Source organism: Vipera ursinii, assembly GCF_947247035.1.
Source record: "Vipera ursinii genome assembly, chromosome: 7".
Lineage (NCBI taxonomy): Eukaryota > Metazoa > Chordata > Lepidosauria > Squamata > Viperidae > Vipera > Vipera ursinii.
The window spans coordinates 57,156,872-57,174,892 of NC_139521.1; the positions used below are offsets into that span (position 1 = coordinate 57,156,872).

The following is an 18,021-nucleotide window of genomic DNA, read 5'->3' on the forward strand; positions in this document are numbered from 1 at the left end:
TAGATGGATGGTTTTAAAAAACTGATTAAACAAACAAACAATATGTCTACAAATGATCTCTGTTGGAAATGTCAAAACACCTTGGTTTTGGGTACTTTGTAGTTCTCTATTCAAGGTCAAGTATTTTCAATAACCAGGCACAGAGGCAAATACTTTGTGCCTCAGGCAATTCTCTTTGTTTTCAGCCTCTTCACAGTGAAGAACTTCTACTCTTCTATTGAGGGAAGTTAAGTGTGCCAATCTGGTGAACTCCACTTCCAAGCAGGCTAGTAAGGAACTCTAGGAGGCATCATTAGAACTTGGGAATGAAGTAATTTGCCACCTAACATTGTCACTGCCAGGACAGAAAAGGTTTCTTTTGGAGGCAAATTCTCCATATAGGCCTTTCTGGCCCATAATGGCACTTTTGAAAAAACTGTCTTCATTATAACAAAATGAACTTGCCTCGACTGTGAATGATATAAAATGGTCATGGTGATTTCTGAGAGAATGGAGCACCTTGTGGAGCCCAATTATAACTGCAGTAGAAAAAAATCATAAATGTAATTTTGGCTTCCCCCCTCGCCTTTATGTTGGCCCTTGAACAAGCAATGATTCTGCTGCTTTCAGATTCTCAGTGGAAAGCACATTAATGGCCTTTTTACTGGCTCAAGTCTGTGCTGGTTGAGATGCTGAGATTTTTTTCCCCACTGCTTTTACTAAAACAAATGAGTTGTGCTTATTTAAAAGCTAGCTTTTTCTATACTTATATTTCAAATGATTACACTTGTATTCTTCGCTCCTTGAAATAACAAAAAAGCAAAAGCAAACCGATTGATTTATACTTTCTCTTTCATGGAAATTTTGAGCCCAGTGCAGTCAGGAACAAGGGGAAAACACGGGCACTTTGATACAGGGGCAGTCATTTCACAATGGCATTGGTATGTAACAGAAATCAAGATGTTTCGAATTATAAACTTCACAGTGTGATGACAGGACAGCATAAAACTATTGATAAGGATTGCAAAGTTTGCTGTTCATTTAGAAGTCACTAGGAACAAGGTGCATCCTTATTTTTTCATCTGCCAAAGTAAAAGAGGATGCAGGATAAAGGATTATCAAATCAAATCAAGGAAATGCTAGAACAGGATCTGATATAGGAAGTAGCTTTCCATCGGAAGAAAACTCAAACAAATGAGCAAGCCAACTCAACAAGAGTGAAGACCAGAAGCAAGAGATGTAAAAATATTGTACACTTGGAATTTTCAAGGCCTGATAGGAAAAAAAACACTTATAACCCTCTGGAAGAAAGCAAGACACTGCAGAACAGGAGACAGGAAAATGAAGTATGGAGTATGTCATCAGCCAATAATGAGAAACAATCATGGTGGAGGTGATAAGTGGACTAGGAGAAAGGTCCAACCTCTACCCCATTATATTTTGGTTTTTAACTCATTTAATCTTTATTTTAATATTTCATGTTATAACATTTTGTACTTGCTTTTACAATGTTGTAAGCTGCCAGTCGCTTGATAGTGAGAAGGGCAGCATGTAAATTTAATAAATAAATAAAGTTATCCATCATTAGTAAAACAGGTGGGTACAAATGAGCCTGGAAAAAAGCTACTGTAACATCAGTGACTGAAGTTCTAGGAAGGAAGCTCAAAAACCTGGAGTTTCCTTCCATCTTTTCACCGTAATAAAGAACATTGGAAAGGCAAGCGAATGAGGGTTTTCCTGTCACTCTCAATTATTTTTGACTTTTTTTCCCCCTTGATAGACTTGGAAAGCCACCTGCCACTTCACCTCCCATCCAAAAATAATGTCTTTAAAAAATATTGAAATCCATCCTTGGCAGTAAAGCTGATGCTAAAGGGCTAATCTTTGTTTTGTATTTTGCTGAATATCTCTGAAAATGTTTTAATGCTATAATGAAGTCGGGAGAACAAGAAACCTTATTTAGAGTGTGTCTCTTGATGACTTGTTTTCTGTGCCAAATTGCTACTATTGCTTCATAGTCATGGTCTATGGAGAGTCATCTACATAACTCTCTTCCAGAGTTCTCAGAGCAATAACATCCCGGGAAATGGCACTTACATATTTAATTATGGTTGATTGGCACTGGAGAAGATGGGAACAAAGCACCTGAGGACTAAGCAAGCTGATTCACAGATTTTTAGAACTTCAGAAATGTGTACACAGATAAGAACACTGTGGTCACTGTTACGTTTTGTAATCACAAAGGATTTCGCATTTTTATCCTTATGGTTTCTATGTGGCAGGCACATTTTTAAAAAAACTGGCACAAAAATCACATCCCAAATCATTCCCTTTACACTCTTTTATGTCTCTTTTGTTGAATAATTTTAGCAGAGGCAATGCACTTCTGAAATTTAGGGGATAGAAATTGTTCACCAGCTATCATTCCAGCCCCTTGCTCTTCATTTAAAGCAAGTCACCTTATCTCTCAGTTTGTTTAAGATTTTATGGATAACTCTGGAGATTCTCAGTCATCCAGATCCTGGTTGTCCCAAAGGTGCTTTTTTCATGAGACAACTGGACTTCCTTGTTTTTCTTTCAAGACGTTTCGCTTCTTATTCAAGAATGAGAAGTGAAGCTTTATGGATGAGTTTACTAAGCCAGAAATACCTAATTTAATATTATGTATAAACCAAACAACTGAAAATAAAGGCCATATTTATCTTAAAAAATAATATGATCAAAGTTTTCTTGCATCTTCTAATTTTAGTCTGTTCTAAGTAATAACAGCGGTGCTACTAAGCACATTTAGTAGTCTTTCTAAATGTCAGATTCTTTTAGATATGTGGTCTTCAAATTCCAGAAAGCTCTACAATGGCCATGAATTTGGGAATTCCAAAACTGATATACACTTACCTGGATGGAGTCCAATTTGAGGAAATCTACTCCGTGGTCCCAATTGTGTTTCTGGTTTCTTGTACTTCTGAACATTTGGAAACATTTCATAATGAGAGTAGAATGCTAGTAAGTCTTGGTAATGAATACTAGCACTGGGATGCCTATTATTGTAGGACACCAATAACAAGCAACCACATTTGGGATATCCCATTAGTTCTGACGCATGCTGCATTTCACTCACATACCTCTTTTATTGTATTCAACAACCAACCTGCAACTCTGCAATTTCATGAAACATGCTCACTTTACCATGTACTTCTCTAAATCAATAAATGTGAGATGAAAAGCTTTCCTGTCAAACATATAATTTCACTACTTTTCCTAGATTTGCTTCATTGTCATTTCCTATATCCTGAGTTCGGGCCAAATACCTTCCCAGAGACACTATTAAACTCTCAGTAGTTTCTCCATTCATTTTTGTCATTCATTTTGTCATTCATTGTATAAAGGAAGAACTAGATGATTATTCTAATCATCAGGCACAGATACATTCTCAGTACACATATTAAATAATACAACTACTTCATAGACCAGCAGCCCCCAACCTTTTGGGCACCAGGGGCCAGTTCCACGGAGAGAATTTTTTTCCATAGACTGGAAGGTTTATGGTTTCACATGCTGTCTGCAGCCCATGGATGGGGCTTCGCTTGTTTGCGCAGCCCAGTTTTTAGCATGCCATGGCCTGGTGCTGGTCCACATACTGGGCATTGGGGACCTCTGTCATAGACAAACTGTACTTTTGTATTTCTCTAGGCAGTACTGCCACTTTTAACATTGTCCTAGCATTTATAGCATAACGACTTTAATCCAAATTTAGTATCTTGGATGCTAACATTTATAGCATTTATTTTGACTCTACTGTTTGATATATCATTATCATTATCACAAATCAGACTAGGATGGCTTAACTCTTACTTCCCCATAAAAATCTATAAAGTATTTCCAGTGTTCCTTTATTTCAATTTCACCTCAAATTGCTTCATTTTTATTATTAATCTCATTTACTTTGCTGCAAGCTTCCTATTTGATCGCCCACCCCAACTTTGAAAACAGTATTTTATTTCCAACAAAATTGTTCCGGATTTTCCTGTCTGTTTTAATCTAAACAGTTCCTTGCTTCTTGACTATTTTCTTTGCAATTATTCTGCCTTTGATTATACAAAATCTTTATCTAATTCTCATTTTTTGTAGCAACCATTGTTGTATAGATTATTGATTCACAACCTCCACTTATCTTGATTTTTCATACTTTTTACTAGGGTAACTCCACAAACTTTTATTTAAATTTATTTATTTAAATTATTTTCCTGCTGTTCCAAGAAGCTTCTTTTTTCTGCTATTTGTCCTGTCTATCTACCTATCTACACTTTTCATACAGGACTTGTGTCTATTATTACTGGAGTCATTCATGTCGCATCTTTCACACCATTTCCGTGCTCATTTTTTTTCTTAGGGTTCCCTCTGGTCACTACTAAAAAGTAGTTTGTCTTATCTTCTAAATCAGGGATGTCAAACTCACAACGTCATGCGACGTGTTGTGACATATTGTGACTTTTTTTCCATTGCCAGCAATGGGGTGGGCGCGGTTTTGCTATGATGAATCCAGCCTGCAGGCTGGCAGTTTGACACCCCTGTAAATTCTTGCCAGTCACCTAGGTACCCTTCACTAATTCTCTGAAGTTTCCATCACAAACAATTATTAATAATTTTAAATTTACATTTAAAATTAAATACATTTAAAATTAAAAGTAGCAGTGCTACTTTTCCCAAGCCGATATCATTAAACAGTTACCATTCTCATTCAGTCTTGGATCCTTGGAAGGCCCGACCACTTTTTAAAAACTTGTTACTAATTACTGAATAAGTGCAAGTAAAGAAGGATTAAATCTGGCAAGCAGGTTTTCACAAGACAGAGTGCATTAAATAAATATAAATTTTATTAAAAACATCCACATTTCAGCATTATCAGGAATGATATAATAAAACAGCTTTTCAAATAACCTGCATTCATTACAATACTTACAATATTTATAACCATTCTCAGATTTTAATGGACAAAACAAATTTTTTAAAAAATGAGCGAGAGTAAACAAACAAATACCCAAACAGCAGAACATAAACTTAGAAATGCACACATAAAAAATGAATAATCTTAGTGTCAAACTGTTGGAGTTTCTCTATAAAAGATAGCCACTGTGTTTAATAGTGAATTTTAATGCTGCTGCACATTAATCAAGTTGAAGAAAACAATCATTCAAGTAGAGTTGACACCACTCAGAAACGTTTCAAGTATGGCTATAATCAACCTGATAATCCTATATAAGCTATGTTGTATTTGCTTTGTCTTTCTGTCTCACTCTTATGCAAGCTTTCATACATTAGTATCACAATTTTCATTCACAAGATGCATTTCTCCTCCTTACCCTGACATCTCATCCTCAATGAAGTTGTCTTCTGTTTGTAAGCAATTTGGCAAGGGAAGACACAAAGATGCCCTTCTAGAAAGGGCATACATAGGTTGCACTATATTTGGAGTTGACCACTGCATCCGAAAAATGATACTAAATTAAACAATGTGCTTCCACTTATGCAGTCTCAGCATACTGATGAATGAAAAATTATGTGGAATCTGCCAATCACAACAGTATTCAAATTGTTTTGCACAAGGTAGGAAAAATTTGCGAAGCTGCCTATCATGCAGAGGTAGTCTTTGCTTACCAACAATTGGGACTGGCAACTCAATCACTAAGTGTTGCAGTCACTAAGTGAAAAACCATGTTACCATGTCAACTTAGAGCCAAGTGAATCATTGTAGTTGTTAAGCGAGACATTTGTGATTGTGACTTGGCAATTTCATTTCCACATTCTCCGTAAATGCAATGGTGAAAGACAATTGTGAAACTCACAAATGAAAGTCATGAGTGTGGGATGCTACAAGAGTCATAAACGTATGCTGGTTTTGAAGCACCTGAACAGCGTTCACATGGATCCTTCAATGGCTGCAGTTTTGAATGATTGTTAAACAAAATGGTTGGTAAGCAAGGACTACCTGTATTGTATGGGTTTGTATTTTAATCAACATTGCTTTAAGTAGGGAGACCCATGTAAAGAATAACTAAAGTTCAATTAACCTAATAGACAAGTCCTCCAATCCAACAATGCTTATACATTTATACAACAGTGAAGAGAGAATTCTGATTTATTCAAAGGAAGAAAGTTTCCTTTACATTATTTCAAAATGTAACAGCCCTTGCCCATAGCAAGGCATCTATATGCACCTCAGAGCTCCAGTTTGGGGTGACTGTGTATGATATAATTAAGCTTATATATTTAAAGTGAGAGCTGTGGACTTGTGTAGCATTGCATATGCTTGACCATGACATAGTCAATTAAGAATTATAATTAGATAAAACTCAATTAAATAAAAAACAAAGAGAAGGCATTGGTCCTGCAAAGGTTACTCTTTATGCAACTTGATGATTCCACTGATATCTTTGGGAAATTGATTGTGTAACATAAGGGTCAGGAACATCTCCAGATTTTGCTGATCTACAGCTGTTTTGGGTGGAAGCTCAGCAATATCCAAAGGGCACCAGGTTCCTCTAGGCATACTGTAGCTGGTTTGCAAAAGTCTGGATGACAAAATTATGGACAAAATAATTTACTGGATGGAAACAAGGACATGCAGAAAAATGCTTGCTGCCATATAGTAGTTATTCTGATTTCAGCAGCCCAGATATGGTATGCCCAGGTACCCTTGATACTGAGTGAAAAAAATAAGAGTAATCAGGCCCTTTACATACATTCTTATGTATGTATATACTGTATATTGCACCGCCATACTCAGTGCTTTTTTTGTAAAAGAAAAAGGTGCCGGAACTCACACATGTCATACAACCCGCCTTGCCTAGCCTACAAGGTTCCATCCAAAAAAGGTGCCGGAACTCCGTTCTGAGCATTCTATGAGAAAAAAAGCCCTGGCCATACTCTATAAATGCCTATGCCTAATGTAAGACCATCTGGGCTAGACTAAAAGTTAACAAGTCCAGCATGCTTTTCTCACAATAGACAACCAGATGCAAAATATTGAATACAGAATACAAATACCAATACTTCTTTCCCAAATGTGTCTCAACAACTAATATCCAGAGATATGCTGCCTCCAACTCTAAAGGTAGTCTACATTTGGCATGACTGGTAGTTTCGTGCAGTCTTTTCTCCATGAATCTCTCTGTTCTTTAAACTCTGGCTTGAAAGCTCATGAAATGAAAAGCAAACCCGGCTAAAAACATATTTATAGAATTTGGAAAAGGCACAACCTCCTTGCAAATGGTCAGCTGCCAAATACCTACTTTGTCCTCTTGTCAGCTCAGTGCAATCTATGGTTTATTTTATATGTAACATGCAAAAGGAGAGGGGAGGGTTAAAATAAGAAACCTCAAACAGAATTTACAATATTAAAAATGCACTTCCATTGTCATAAAAAAGAATGGGTTTACTCTGAAAAATTTGCCATCAATACATTTACAAGTAAAAGTTAGAAGCAGAATTAAAAAATAGTTGAGATTCTCAAAAATAAAGTAGAATTTTAAAAAAGGGTTCAACAATATTTATCAATCTGTACAATAAAATTTTACATACACATACACAGATGATACATTGGCTTACTAAGGAAATTGTGAGAGGATATATCCCTGAATTTTTAGAACCAAACTATGTGTTAAAATTCAAGTTACACTTGCTATCAAGTAGTGAGAATTACTTTTTCCCAAATATTAGCCAAGCAGAAAATCAGGGGAACATGATACCTTATATATCTCCATTAAAATCCTACTGCCAAGTAAAGTTGAGGTATATGACAAGTAGGAACATCATTCAAACAAAATTTGAAGATAGTTTTAGCACACTTTTTTTAGACAACAGGCCAAGTAGCACCATGATGTGAATTCAATTCCAAATCCATATATAGATATATAGATATATATAATATATATTTATATATTTGTACATTATTAAAATACTAAAACATTGCTTTAAAATTGTTTACAAGTTACTATACATCTGTTTTGCTTACACTTTTATACAAACTACCAAATCAAAAACCATCACAGCAAGCCAGCTGCCTCTACTGTATTCTCCCCAAGCCCCAAAGCTCCTACAGTATAACCCTGTATTTCTTTGTGTTGACTCTTCTCAACATTTCTTAGAAAATACGGCCACATTACACTGAGCAGTGTTATATACCATGACATAAATAATCCATGATTATTAAATAAAGCAGTAACCATAATCTTTAGAGTGCTATGATTCCCTAAAAAGTCATTCAAAATCATGACAAAATTGTAAGTTTAACATGTTTTTGTCTGCGACTATATATTAAAAACTTAAAATGTATGCTATTTCAAGAAAGAGCTTTTCATCAAAATAGTTAAAATTAATATTCACAATACACCTGTGTGAGACAAGCACCAAAAAATGAAGCTTGTATTATTTTTTAAATTCCGTTTCCTCTGCTTGAACAGAGTAAGTAAAGGGAAAAAAATCTGCTGTTATAGCAATCATGACTGGAACCCTTGGAGCCATGCCTAAAGGATTTACTGAATATTTGGAAATTTTGAATTTATTGAACCTGAATATCTTAATTTTTACAGAAAGCTGCCTTGCTGAAACTGTCTATATCCTTAAGTATCTTAATAATTCTTGAGTTCGTCATTAAGTCCTGAATTAATTTTTCACTAATCTTAGACTACAATTCTAACTGCAGATTACTCTTAATAATCATCATAACAATAAGTTATTAAATGTATATGTTACCTGACTCCCAGTCATACTGGGTAATACATGAATTTAATATCTATATACTAAATACATTTCTTCAAATAAGTTTCTTTTAATGTTACAGTAAATGTTTGGAAAATTTTAGCACCCAGATTAACGTTCATCAGTGGCAAACAGTTCTTCAAGCACCATTCACAAAATATTTTTCTATTGTTTGCTGCTCTTAATTAGATCTTTGCCAAATGAATGAATTCTAGTGAGATCCAACAAAGCTTAGTTCGCTTGGAGAAGTAGCAGAATGAGAATTCAGGGCTGTGGCATGAAAGCCTTATTTGCATTTTCTTGATAATCAAGATAAAATTGTTATCTTCAATAGCTTTATGCGAACAAAAGAAGACCAGTTTCTTTTCTGTTTTACAATTCTGTGGGGTGTTAAGTTACCGGGAAAAATATTTCTCAAAAGCTGCCTTTACTGCTTTTGTTGTTCTATCTGCCACTGGCACAGTAGCACATTCCGCCTGCAGTACTCATATGGTAGCTTTGTTGGATCTTGCCCTTGTTTCATCCAGATTTCCATGTTTTAAAACAAGTGTGTCCAACTCGTGGCTGGACAGCTAGTAATGTGCCTCCACAGGATTGTAAACGTTTAACATTATGTGATTTATACACAATAACTATATTATATATTTTATATGCAGCTGAAACCAATTCCTTTTCACTTGATGTGACCCAGGCAAGCCAAAAGGTTGACACCCATGTTTAAACAATGAGTTGTAGCTGATTTTTATTTATTTTTTAATAAAAAAAATCAGATTAACTCGATGTCAGCACAAATGTAAAGGTTTTGTTTACAGATTAAGGAGAGCAGGATCTGTTTTTACCTTATCTAGTGCTAATAAAAGACATTAAAACTTATCTAAATGCTGCAGTAGACACCATTTTTGTATACAGCACCAAGTTTTAGAATAGCCAAAACAAAGTCAGTGCTTTTGTTATAAGTGTAGCTATCCTGATTATTATCAATTTATATTAAAATTATAGCCAAAACAAAACAAAGCCTAACAAAAACAAACAAAATGTTCTATGCTAAAAAGCTACATTTCCAGTAACCAGTTCTGTATACCATCAGTTGAGCACCGAGCAGAATCTTAAATGTTCTGCAGAAGAAATACTACAGAGTTTTCACTAGTAAAAACAAAAACACTCCTTGCTTAATCTGCTCTTGAGAAAAAATGGTTATAGATGTACAATTTTAAAATTATGGTCATTCTTTTTACCAGTAGTAATAGCAGTATTTCAGTCCTAACTGGTTATGTCTTCTTACTTTTGCATAGGATACTTTGGTTTTAATTTCAAATTCTTACTTGTGACAGCTCTCCAAATATATGCAGTGGTAAAATTACTTATTTTGCTAGGATGGAGAAGATTTCCTCAATGACAAGTGAAAAAGAAAAATACCGTATTTTGCTCTGATCCTATCTAATATAAGAGGAATTTTTTTAAAAGGATGAGGTAATAAACAAAGATGTGACTTTTATATATATCTGTTATAAGGCCCTGTAACCCGTGTAAAGGCATATGGAGATGTGGTTACTGTGGAATTTGTGGTAAGAGACATCGTCCTTTGTGCAAGGGACCTGATAAATCTAAAATAGGTTGGTTCCAGGTTCTCGTTTAATTCAGCAGGCTCCCGTTTTACTTTTTTGCCATGTACTTTCTGAGGCACATAATCTGGACCATACTTTTCACAGTCTTCTTCTTTTTCTCTTGCCTTCTCAGCCATTTTTGCCTCCCACAAAGCCAGACCATGCTTTGGCTCATTCATACTTTTGTGTTGGTAGAAGACAAGTGATATCCTTGTAGGGTGATTCCTGTTAGGATTTTTCAATGGGGTTGTAGCGTGGAGTTCACGTTTAGCACACTCTATGAGGATTGATCCATGGGATGGGGCCACTGCAACACCACCTATTTCTGGATCCAGAAAACTTTGCTCATTGTCTGACCAGACATCATCAGGATCCTCTGCATTGAGCACCTCTGTTTTATTTGCACCTACTTCAGAAGCAGTTCTGTTATGGTTAAAATCTGGAAAGAGGTTTGACAACCCATTAGCTGCCTGACTATTCTTGTTCTGGAGATGGAGTGAATGAGAAGAGCCATTGAACATGCTATGATAGTCATGGGTAAGGTGTGGTGGGGGATATAGATGATCACCATTTTTATTCATAAAGTCCACATCTGCATTATTTAGATTAGGTTTTAGCCTGGAGGTGATGTCCATAAAAGGATTATCAGTCTCATGCTGGGAGTAAGGTGTGAAAGAACCTGCATGATGAACATTTGGTCTAAAGGTGCATTTGTTAAAAGCATCTACTGGCACATTTTGGTTTCCATAATTCAAGTACCTGTGCCCAAAGTTCTGATTATTTCCAATCCTATGCTGATACAATGTATGTATTGGGGGTAGACTTAGTTTAGACAGAGAATCTTGGCTCTGATACCTAAACAAGTCCATATGCTGACTCTGAGCAGAATAGGAATTGTAATAAGAACAATTGTCTATTGATAAGCTTCCATTGCATGGATAATGAGGGTACTGGTTATTTTGACCTAAATGAATAGAATAGGGATTTATGAGGCTGGAAGAATTCAAATAAGTTCCTGTAGGCTGTGATGAAGTCTGGTAGATATTCATTGGATTGGATCCTCCATAAGGATTGGAAGGATGTGCACAGTTTGAATATGAATTAGCTGGATTAGACAGACTCATGTAGAGATTGGTAGGATCAGAAGCAGAGTATAAATTGCCATGATTTGATTGATGTTTAGAAGGGAGAGCCTGGCATGGATGTTGGTAAAGTTGCTGTTGTGGCACAGCTGGTCCTGAAAGATGCAAAAGATCTGGGCACAAGGAAAAAAAGGAAAGAATTTTAAGGCTGGGAAAAATATTTGTCATTTGTATAGAATTAATTCAGTTATGGAAAAATGTTGCCCATTCTTCTTTTCAAGGAAAATGTTTATGCAATTGAATTATGCCACAAATATAAGATATGGGAAATTAGATCAAATATGAATGTTATGGGCATATTTCCTCTCTGAAAATAAAAATAGCCTTGATGAATCAGGCCAAGGCCCAAATGTTGCCACCATTTTGTTTCCCAGATATCTTAGGAGGACTTGGAAGCCGGTGTGAAAGCTAAAAAAGGTACTTTCCTGAAACAGGTATTCAAAGCCCTTTATCTAGAGCAGGGCTTTTCAACCTTTTTAGAGATTGTACCACTTTTAGGATATGGCAGTATTCGAGTACCACCAGTCACCTAGCAGGTGGGCATGGCCTGCTCGACGCCACTAACTGGACACAGTTGACTCAAGACAGCTGGGTCGGAATGGAACAAGTCACACTGGCTAACTTGATGTGGGGACAACTCAGTGCCCCACAAACATCTCGCCTCCCCAAACTGACAGCAGCCAAGCACATGCACGCGAGCAAACACAAGCACACACACCACATTCCAGGTTTGGGGACTTTTATCCATAGAGGAAGGAGAGGGTCTTCTCCCCAAGCCCAGGCATGATTGTAAATTTGCTACCTCAGATGTGGATACAAGTCTCCAAGCTTGAAATGTGTGTGTGTGCGTGTGTGTGTGTATAGCACACTAAAGAGATGTTCTTTTCTCAATCCCAGACATCGTTGATGTTTCCCTGTCCGGTGCCCTCTCCTGGCAAAGCAGGGGGTGGAGGACGTTTGCAGGAAGCAGTTTCCTCCGAGTCCAACTTCTGTCTTGACAGATCTCTGGAGAGCAAGAGGAGGCAGCAGGGGAGCAGCGCTCCCGGGTCCTGCACAAAGGAGGCTGGTCCTTCTTGAAAGGGAATTCCCATTTCCAATCGTGTGTGGTAAGGATGCTGGTTTGTTGGGGCAGCTTTCTCTCACACAGTTTCCCTGCCACCCCCTCCTCCTCTCCAGAGATCTGCAGGGGAGACAGAGATCTGGAGGGCAAGGTGCAGCCTCCATATTGGCCACTTCTACCTCTCCAAGCCCTCCTCGATTAAACATACATTATATATAAATTAAAACACAGCCAAAAAGAAACTATAGTTAAATCACTAATTACAGCTCTTCACATATTTTCTGGAAAAACCACCTTGTTGATCTTAGGCAGGAAGAGCAAATCTTATTAAGGAACTCCTAACAGGAAGGGGATTGAAGACCCCAGTGGGCCAGAAGGCAGCCCAGCCATTGCACTGCTCTGGTTCCTTCTCCTCGGCCCCAGGGCACAGACACAGTTGCATCTCCTCACCATAGTTGGGACAGGACTTGCAAGTACTTCCATATGCTTCATCCTGCAAAGCGGCGCTCACCTGGTGCTCTCACCCGCCACCATGCTGGCAGCCTCGACTAAAGGCCGTGTGCTCCAGCCTTGCCCTGCCAAGGAAGGGGGGCAGCAGCCAAGATTACAGCAGATTTGCATCTTGTCAGGGGCGCTTAGAGGTTGCCCAACTTCACTCTGGGATTTTGGGGTTGGCAAGTGGAGGAACAGTGCTGCGTTTGCAGGCCTGGCGGGACCTTTTGGAAAGCTTCCTGCTTCCCCCCCACCACATGCAGCTACCTGCTTCGGAGCCTTCCTAATCCCGACAGGCCTGCTGGCATATGTCCACCCGCTTTGTCCTGCAAAGCGTGGCTCAGGCCCTTCAGGATCAGGTAGGCTCTGAAGTAGGTAGCTGCAGGGGGGTGGGGGGAACAGGAGACTTTCCTGTTGGGGGGAGAAGAAGGAGACTTTCCCCCAAACCTGCAAACACAGTGCTGCCCCTCCGCTTTCTAACCCCGAAGTTCCGGAGTGAAGTTGGACAGTCTCCCGACCCAGCTATAGTGAGGAGCAGCAACTGCATCTCCTTTGATTGCAGGTTAGGGTGGGCCGACCCCTTGCTTTCTCCAGGACGGCCCCTAGCCAAATGTACACGCCCTGGGGGCATGTTTATTTTACATCCTCTTTTCTCTCCCCCTCCTCCTTTTGTCTTTGGTGTAGTTGCAACTGACTCCTTTCCCCAGGCTGTGTGCAGCTTTTGGAAGCACCAGTCAGCTGGAGCTGTGCACCAATCAACTGGAGCCTGGCATGGATCTTGGGCACTCCGCAGAGCCCTAGAAACACTGCGGCTCCAGCAGACTCTCCCTCAGACCTGTGTTGCATTGCTGCCACTTCAGTTCATCCCGCTACACTTTTACACTTCTTTTTTTACAGTGCTTTTCAACCCATTGTAAGCCTACCACCTGCCAGGTACTGAGATACCACCAGTGGTATGCGTTCTACCAGTTGAAAAACCCTGATCTAGAGGTGGTGTGCAATACTTGAATTCTGATGTAAACAAACGTGCTTCAAATCTAGCGTGAGTATACTCCTTGTACCTGTTGGCAATTTCTTAAAGAAGCCATCATTTTCCTTGGCCTTGACCTTATAGTCAAACAGGCTCAGGAAAAGGAAATATCGTGTTTCCCTGAAAATAAGACCTGTCCTGAAAATCAGCCCTAGCTTGATTTTTACATGTATGCCTAATATAAGCCCTACTCCCAAAATATGCCCTAGTTAAGATCCTACCAATTCTGTCCTACTATCTGGTTGTATGAGGTGGGGTGAGGTGCACATGTAAAAATCAAGCTGGGGTGGGGGTGGGGTGTGTGGAACTGCCCCATGCGTTCTGCACCTGCTTACTTCAGGGCCCTGTAGCCAGGCTTCCCCCACCCCAACACCTGCCTCGCCTCATGGCAACAGCACCACCAGCAGCAGCAGCCTCGTCTACTTCTTCTGGTTGCTGAAGGCCGCTTGTGGCAAGAGGCCACATGATGCATCATGCAAGTACCACTGCTCATGGGAGGAGTCCACATGGCGGATTGTGCCAGTGCTGCCACTCACAGAAGGAAGCCACATGGTGCATTGTGCCAGTGCCGCCTTTTGTGTGTGCCACAGCCCAATGTATTATGTGGCATCCTGCTGCGAGCAGCGGCACTGGCACAATGTGCCACGTGGCATCCTGCCACAAGTGGCTGCAGAAGAAGTTGGGTAGCAGCATGACAGGTGTCAGGGCATGGAAGGTCTGGTTGTGGCAAACCTGAGGTAAGACATCCCCCCGAAAATAACACCTAATGCCTCTTTTGGAGGCAAAAAAATATAGACCAGGTCTTATTTTCAGGGAAACACAGTAAATAAGTGTAATGAAGCAATAATAGGATACAATCAAACTTTTGCGCTCCCTTGTTACCTCTTAACTCAACCATGTATTTTCTGGAGCCTGCATAACTACTTGGTGCTCTAAGGGCCCAGGTAAAGGTTTGACTCCTTTAAGCTTCCGAAGGTACCAATATTAGATTTAAAGCACCTTCGTATATTTTGTTTCAAGTATTGAACACTTCTACTTTCATCTTTAAAAGGCATCCAAGGATCAGTCATCACTATACCTAATGAATTCTGAATGGTTAACTCTATTAAAAAGCATTTCTTTTGTTTATTGTAAACCCCGTGCCAATCAGCTATATTAGATGAGCCCTGCCCCTAGTGCTGTGTGAAAGACATAAAAATAAAAAATAAAAATAAAAAACCTCCTTTTCTACTTTTTCTGTGCCATATATAATTTACACACATTGACATGTCTCCTTTCATTAACATTTTCTCCCAACAAAAGGCTTTCAAATATTCTAGTCGTTTCTCATAAAAAGGTTCCTTGCGCAACTTGATGGTATTGATTGCTTGCTCTTTTTTGCATTTCCCCCCAAATATTATATACTTTGTCAGTTATGAGTCAGACATTTGTGCAAAGGTGCTATGATGTTGGTTGCAAGTTTTATCTTCAGTCCTTTTATGATAATCCGCAGCATAGATTTGTTTTTCAAAGCTGCTACATTTTGTGACAATATTTTCATTCAGCTATCAACAGTGATCCCAAAATCATTTTTCTTGGTTAGTTGGGACCCCATATGTATGTATGTTAAGTAAGGTTTTTGTTACAGTGTGATCCTGTCTCATATTTCTCATGTTCATAGTACAAATAGCCCATATGGTACATGTGACAGAGCTGAAATCATAGCTCAGACATGTCAAACACAAGGCCCGGTGGCCAGATCCGGCCCGTGAAATGGTTTCATGCGGCCCGCGAAGCCATCCTGGAAACAGTGAGGGAACGGCCCCCATTGCCTTGGCCCTGGCCCAGAGACCCTCCTCCTACCAGAGACCCTCAGATCTGTCCCACTCCTGCCCAGGCCCCCATAGGCACCCTTGATGCAAAAGATGTAGAGCTGGCCATGCCCACCCAGTAGGCCATATGCACTTTAGCCACACCCACCCAGTAGGCCACGCCCACCCAGGCCACACCCACCCGGCCCCCTGAGGGCAACCGCAATGCTGATGCGGCCCTCAATGAAGTTGAGTTTGACACCCCTGTCATAGCTAATGCCTACTAAAAACATACCTGCTAATTGCTTGCCATGAGCTTCTGCATTGAGCTGCTTTTGACGTGCTGAGGCTGCTTTTTCTCTCTCATGTTTGTTAGGCCCATTCTCCATGGAGGCCAGCTTCTCTGTTGCTGCTTTCTTGGCTTCCAACTTTTTTTGCCGACAGGTTTTCACAGGTTCGGCCAGCATCCTTACTTTTCTTCGGAAAGAACTAAGAACCTGAATGCTACCATTTCGCTTTTTTTCTTCCTGTGCTTCTGTGCTTCCAAACTCATCTACATTGGATATTTTATACAAGGGTAGCACATGCAACTGTTCATCTTCTGGTGTTTGGCCAATTTCACGATTGTCTTCTCTGGTGAGTGTGCAGACCTGTTAAAATAATACGATGGAAGACACATTTCGACTGGCAAATGATGCAAGGTTAAACTTGGCCTACAAACAAATTTTTGATCATGACCTTAAAGTCACATAGTGCTATTTTTTTCCTGAGAAACAGCTTGTCAAGCTAAATTAAACATGATTTTTTAAAAAACCACAAATATTCTATTTTTTCAATAGTTTCCATTTCCTCAGGGGTCAGTAACCCATTAAAAACAACAACAACAAAAATTCTTTAAAAATCTAACCATTTAAAATAATGTAGACCATGCAAGAATGTTTTGTGGGATTTGCTCTCTAGAAAATTTCATCATTTTCATTACTTTTTTCCTTTAAAAACCCCCAAAATATTTAGAGATCAGCGAGCGCCACCTAGGGGCACTGTGGGCTCCATTTTGTCAACATCTTTTTTTTCCTGTACTACTATCACTACTATTTGTACATCATGTGAGTTTGTACAAAATAAAGTCTTTGGCATCTTTTTCATGTTAGGGGTACCTAATATTTCTGAGAAATAAAAGTTCCAGTGATTAAATCCATCAACTGATGACACAGATTTGGGCAAATATTGGTGAGTAAATGCACAAGGAGTGGTTGAATAAAAGAGAAATTAAGGATTCCGGAATAGTCAAGCCAAAGCCCAGATCTAAATCCCATTGATATCTGTGAGGTGATTTGAAATGAGATATTCATGCAAGAAGTCCCTCAAATATTGCAGAATGGAAAAAAAATCTGCATGGAGGAACAGAAGTCCCCTCCCTAATTGTTGTAAGAGACTTGTTGTCATTTATAACAAACTGCAACTTCCAAATATCAAGTATTAGAACCAACTTAGTTTTTCTACAGAAGTAAATGGCATCTTTTTTGTTGAATAAATAATTGCAAATAATAAATTAAATAAATAATAAAGTCAATTTTTCATATGTGTTGTTCAGTTGCATCACCTTTATTTTTATATGCTGCTTGAATGAAGATAAAATATTGATATGTCCATGTATGTTAAAATTGGAAAAAAAAGGAATTTTACATGAGGTGTACTTCTTCATATACACATTCACATCAGCATACAGGTTGCTAATCATTGCTGAAGAGGGTATGGTCTTTTGCGTTTAACCCTATTAAACGCTTAGCTGGCAGTTCTGTTAATACAGAACAAAAGTTAGAATATGTCAATCAATAAGGGAATGATTGGCTGCAAGATTTCAAATTTGTTGACCAATCTAGAAGTAGCACTTTGGGAACACACCTAGCAACCAATCTTCATTGGCACTCACGCTCAAGAGATCAGTACCGTATTCCTTTTACGTTTGCCTTGGGAAATGGCAAATTTAACCTTAGCCAGCCCACCTAAGAGAAGGAATTAAAAACAAAGCTGAAGGAAGGAAATGGCAAACCACTCCTATATGGCTTCTGAGAAAAATATATGGAGAAATTTAGATACCAGATAATGAAATTGACACGTCAGAAGAATTCCTTAATGGAAAGAATGAAGTTTCATGAGTAGGCCT

The 18,021-nt window shown here is 38.8% G+C and overlaps 1 protein-coding gene across 1 annotated transcript in view; it reads right to left on the bottom strand.

Annotated features, from left to right (window-relative positions):
- Nucleotides 1-4,831: 4,831 nt before the first annotated feature.
- Nucleotides 4,832-18,021, bottom strand: part of TET2 (tet methylcytosine dioxygenase 2) — an 83,723-nt gene continuing 70,533 nt past the window's right edge. The window contains exons 9-10 of the mRNA XM_083367057.1: nucleotides 16,150-16,504; nucleotides 4,832-11,595 (exon numbers count right to left, since the gene is read on the bottom strand). Coding sequence (XP_083223183.1) covers nucleotides 10,229-11,595; nucleotides 16,150-16,504 — 1,722 coding nt within the window. The 3' untranslated portion in view covers nucleotides 4,832-10,228. The remainder of the gene's footprint in view (nucleotides 11,596-16,149; nucleotides 16,505-18,021) is intronic.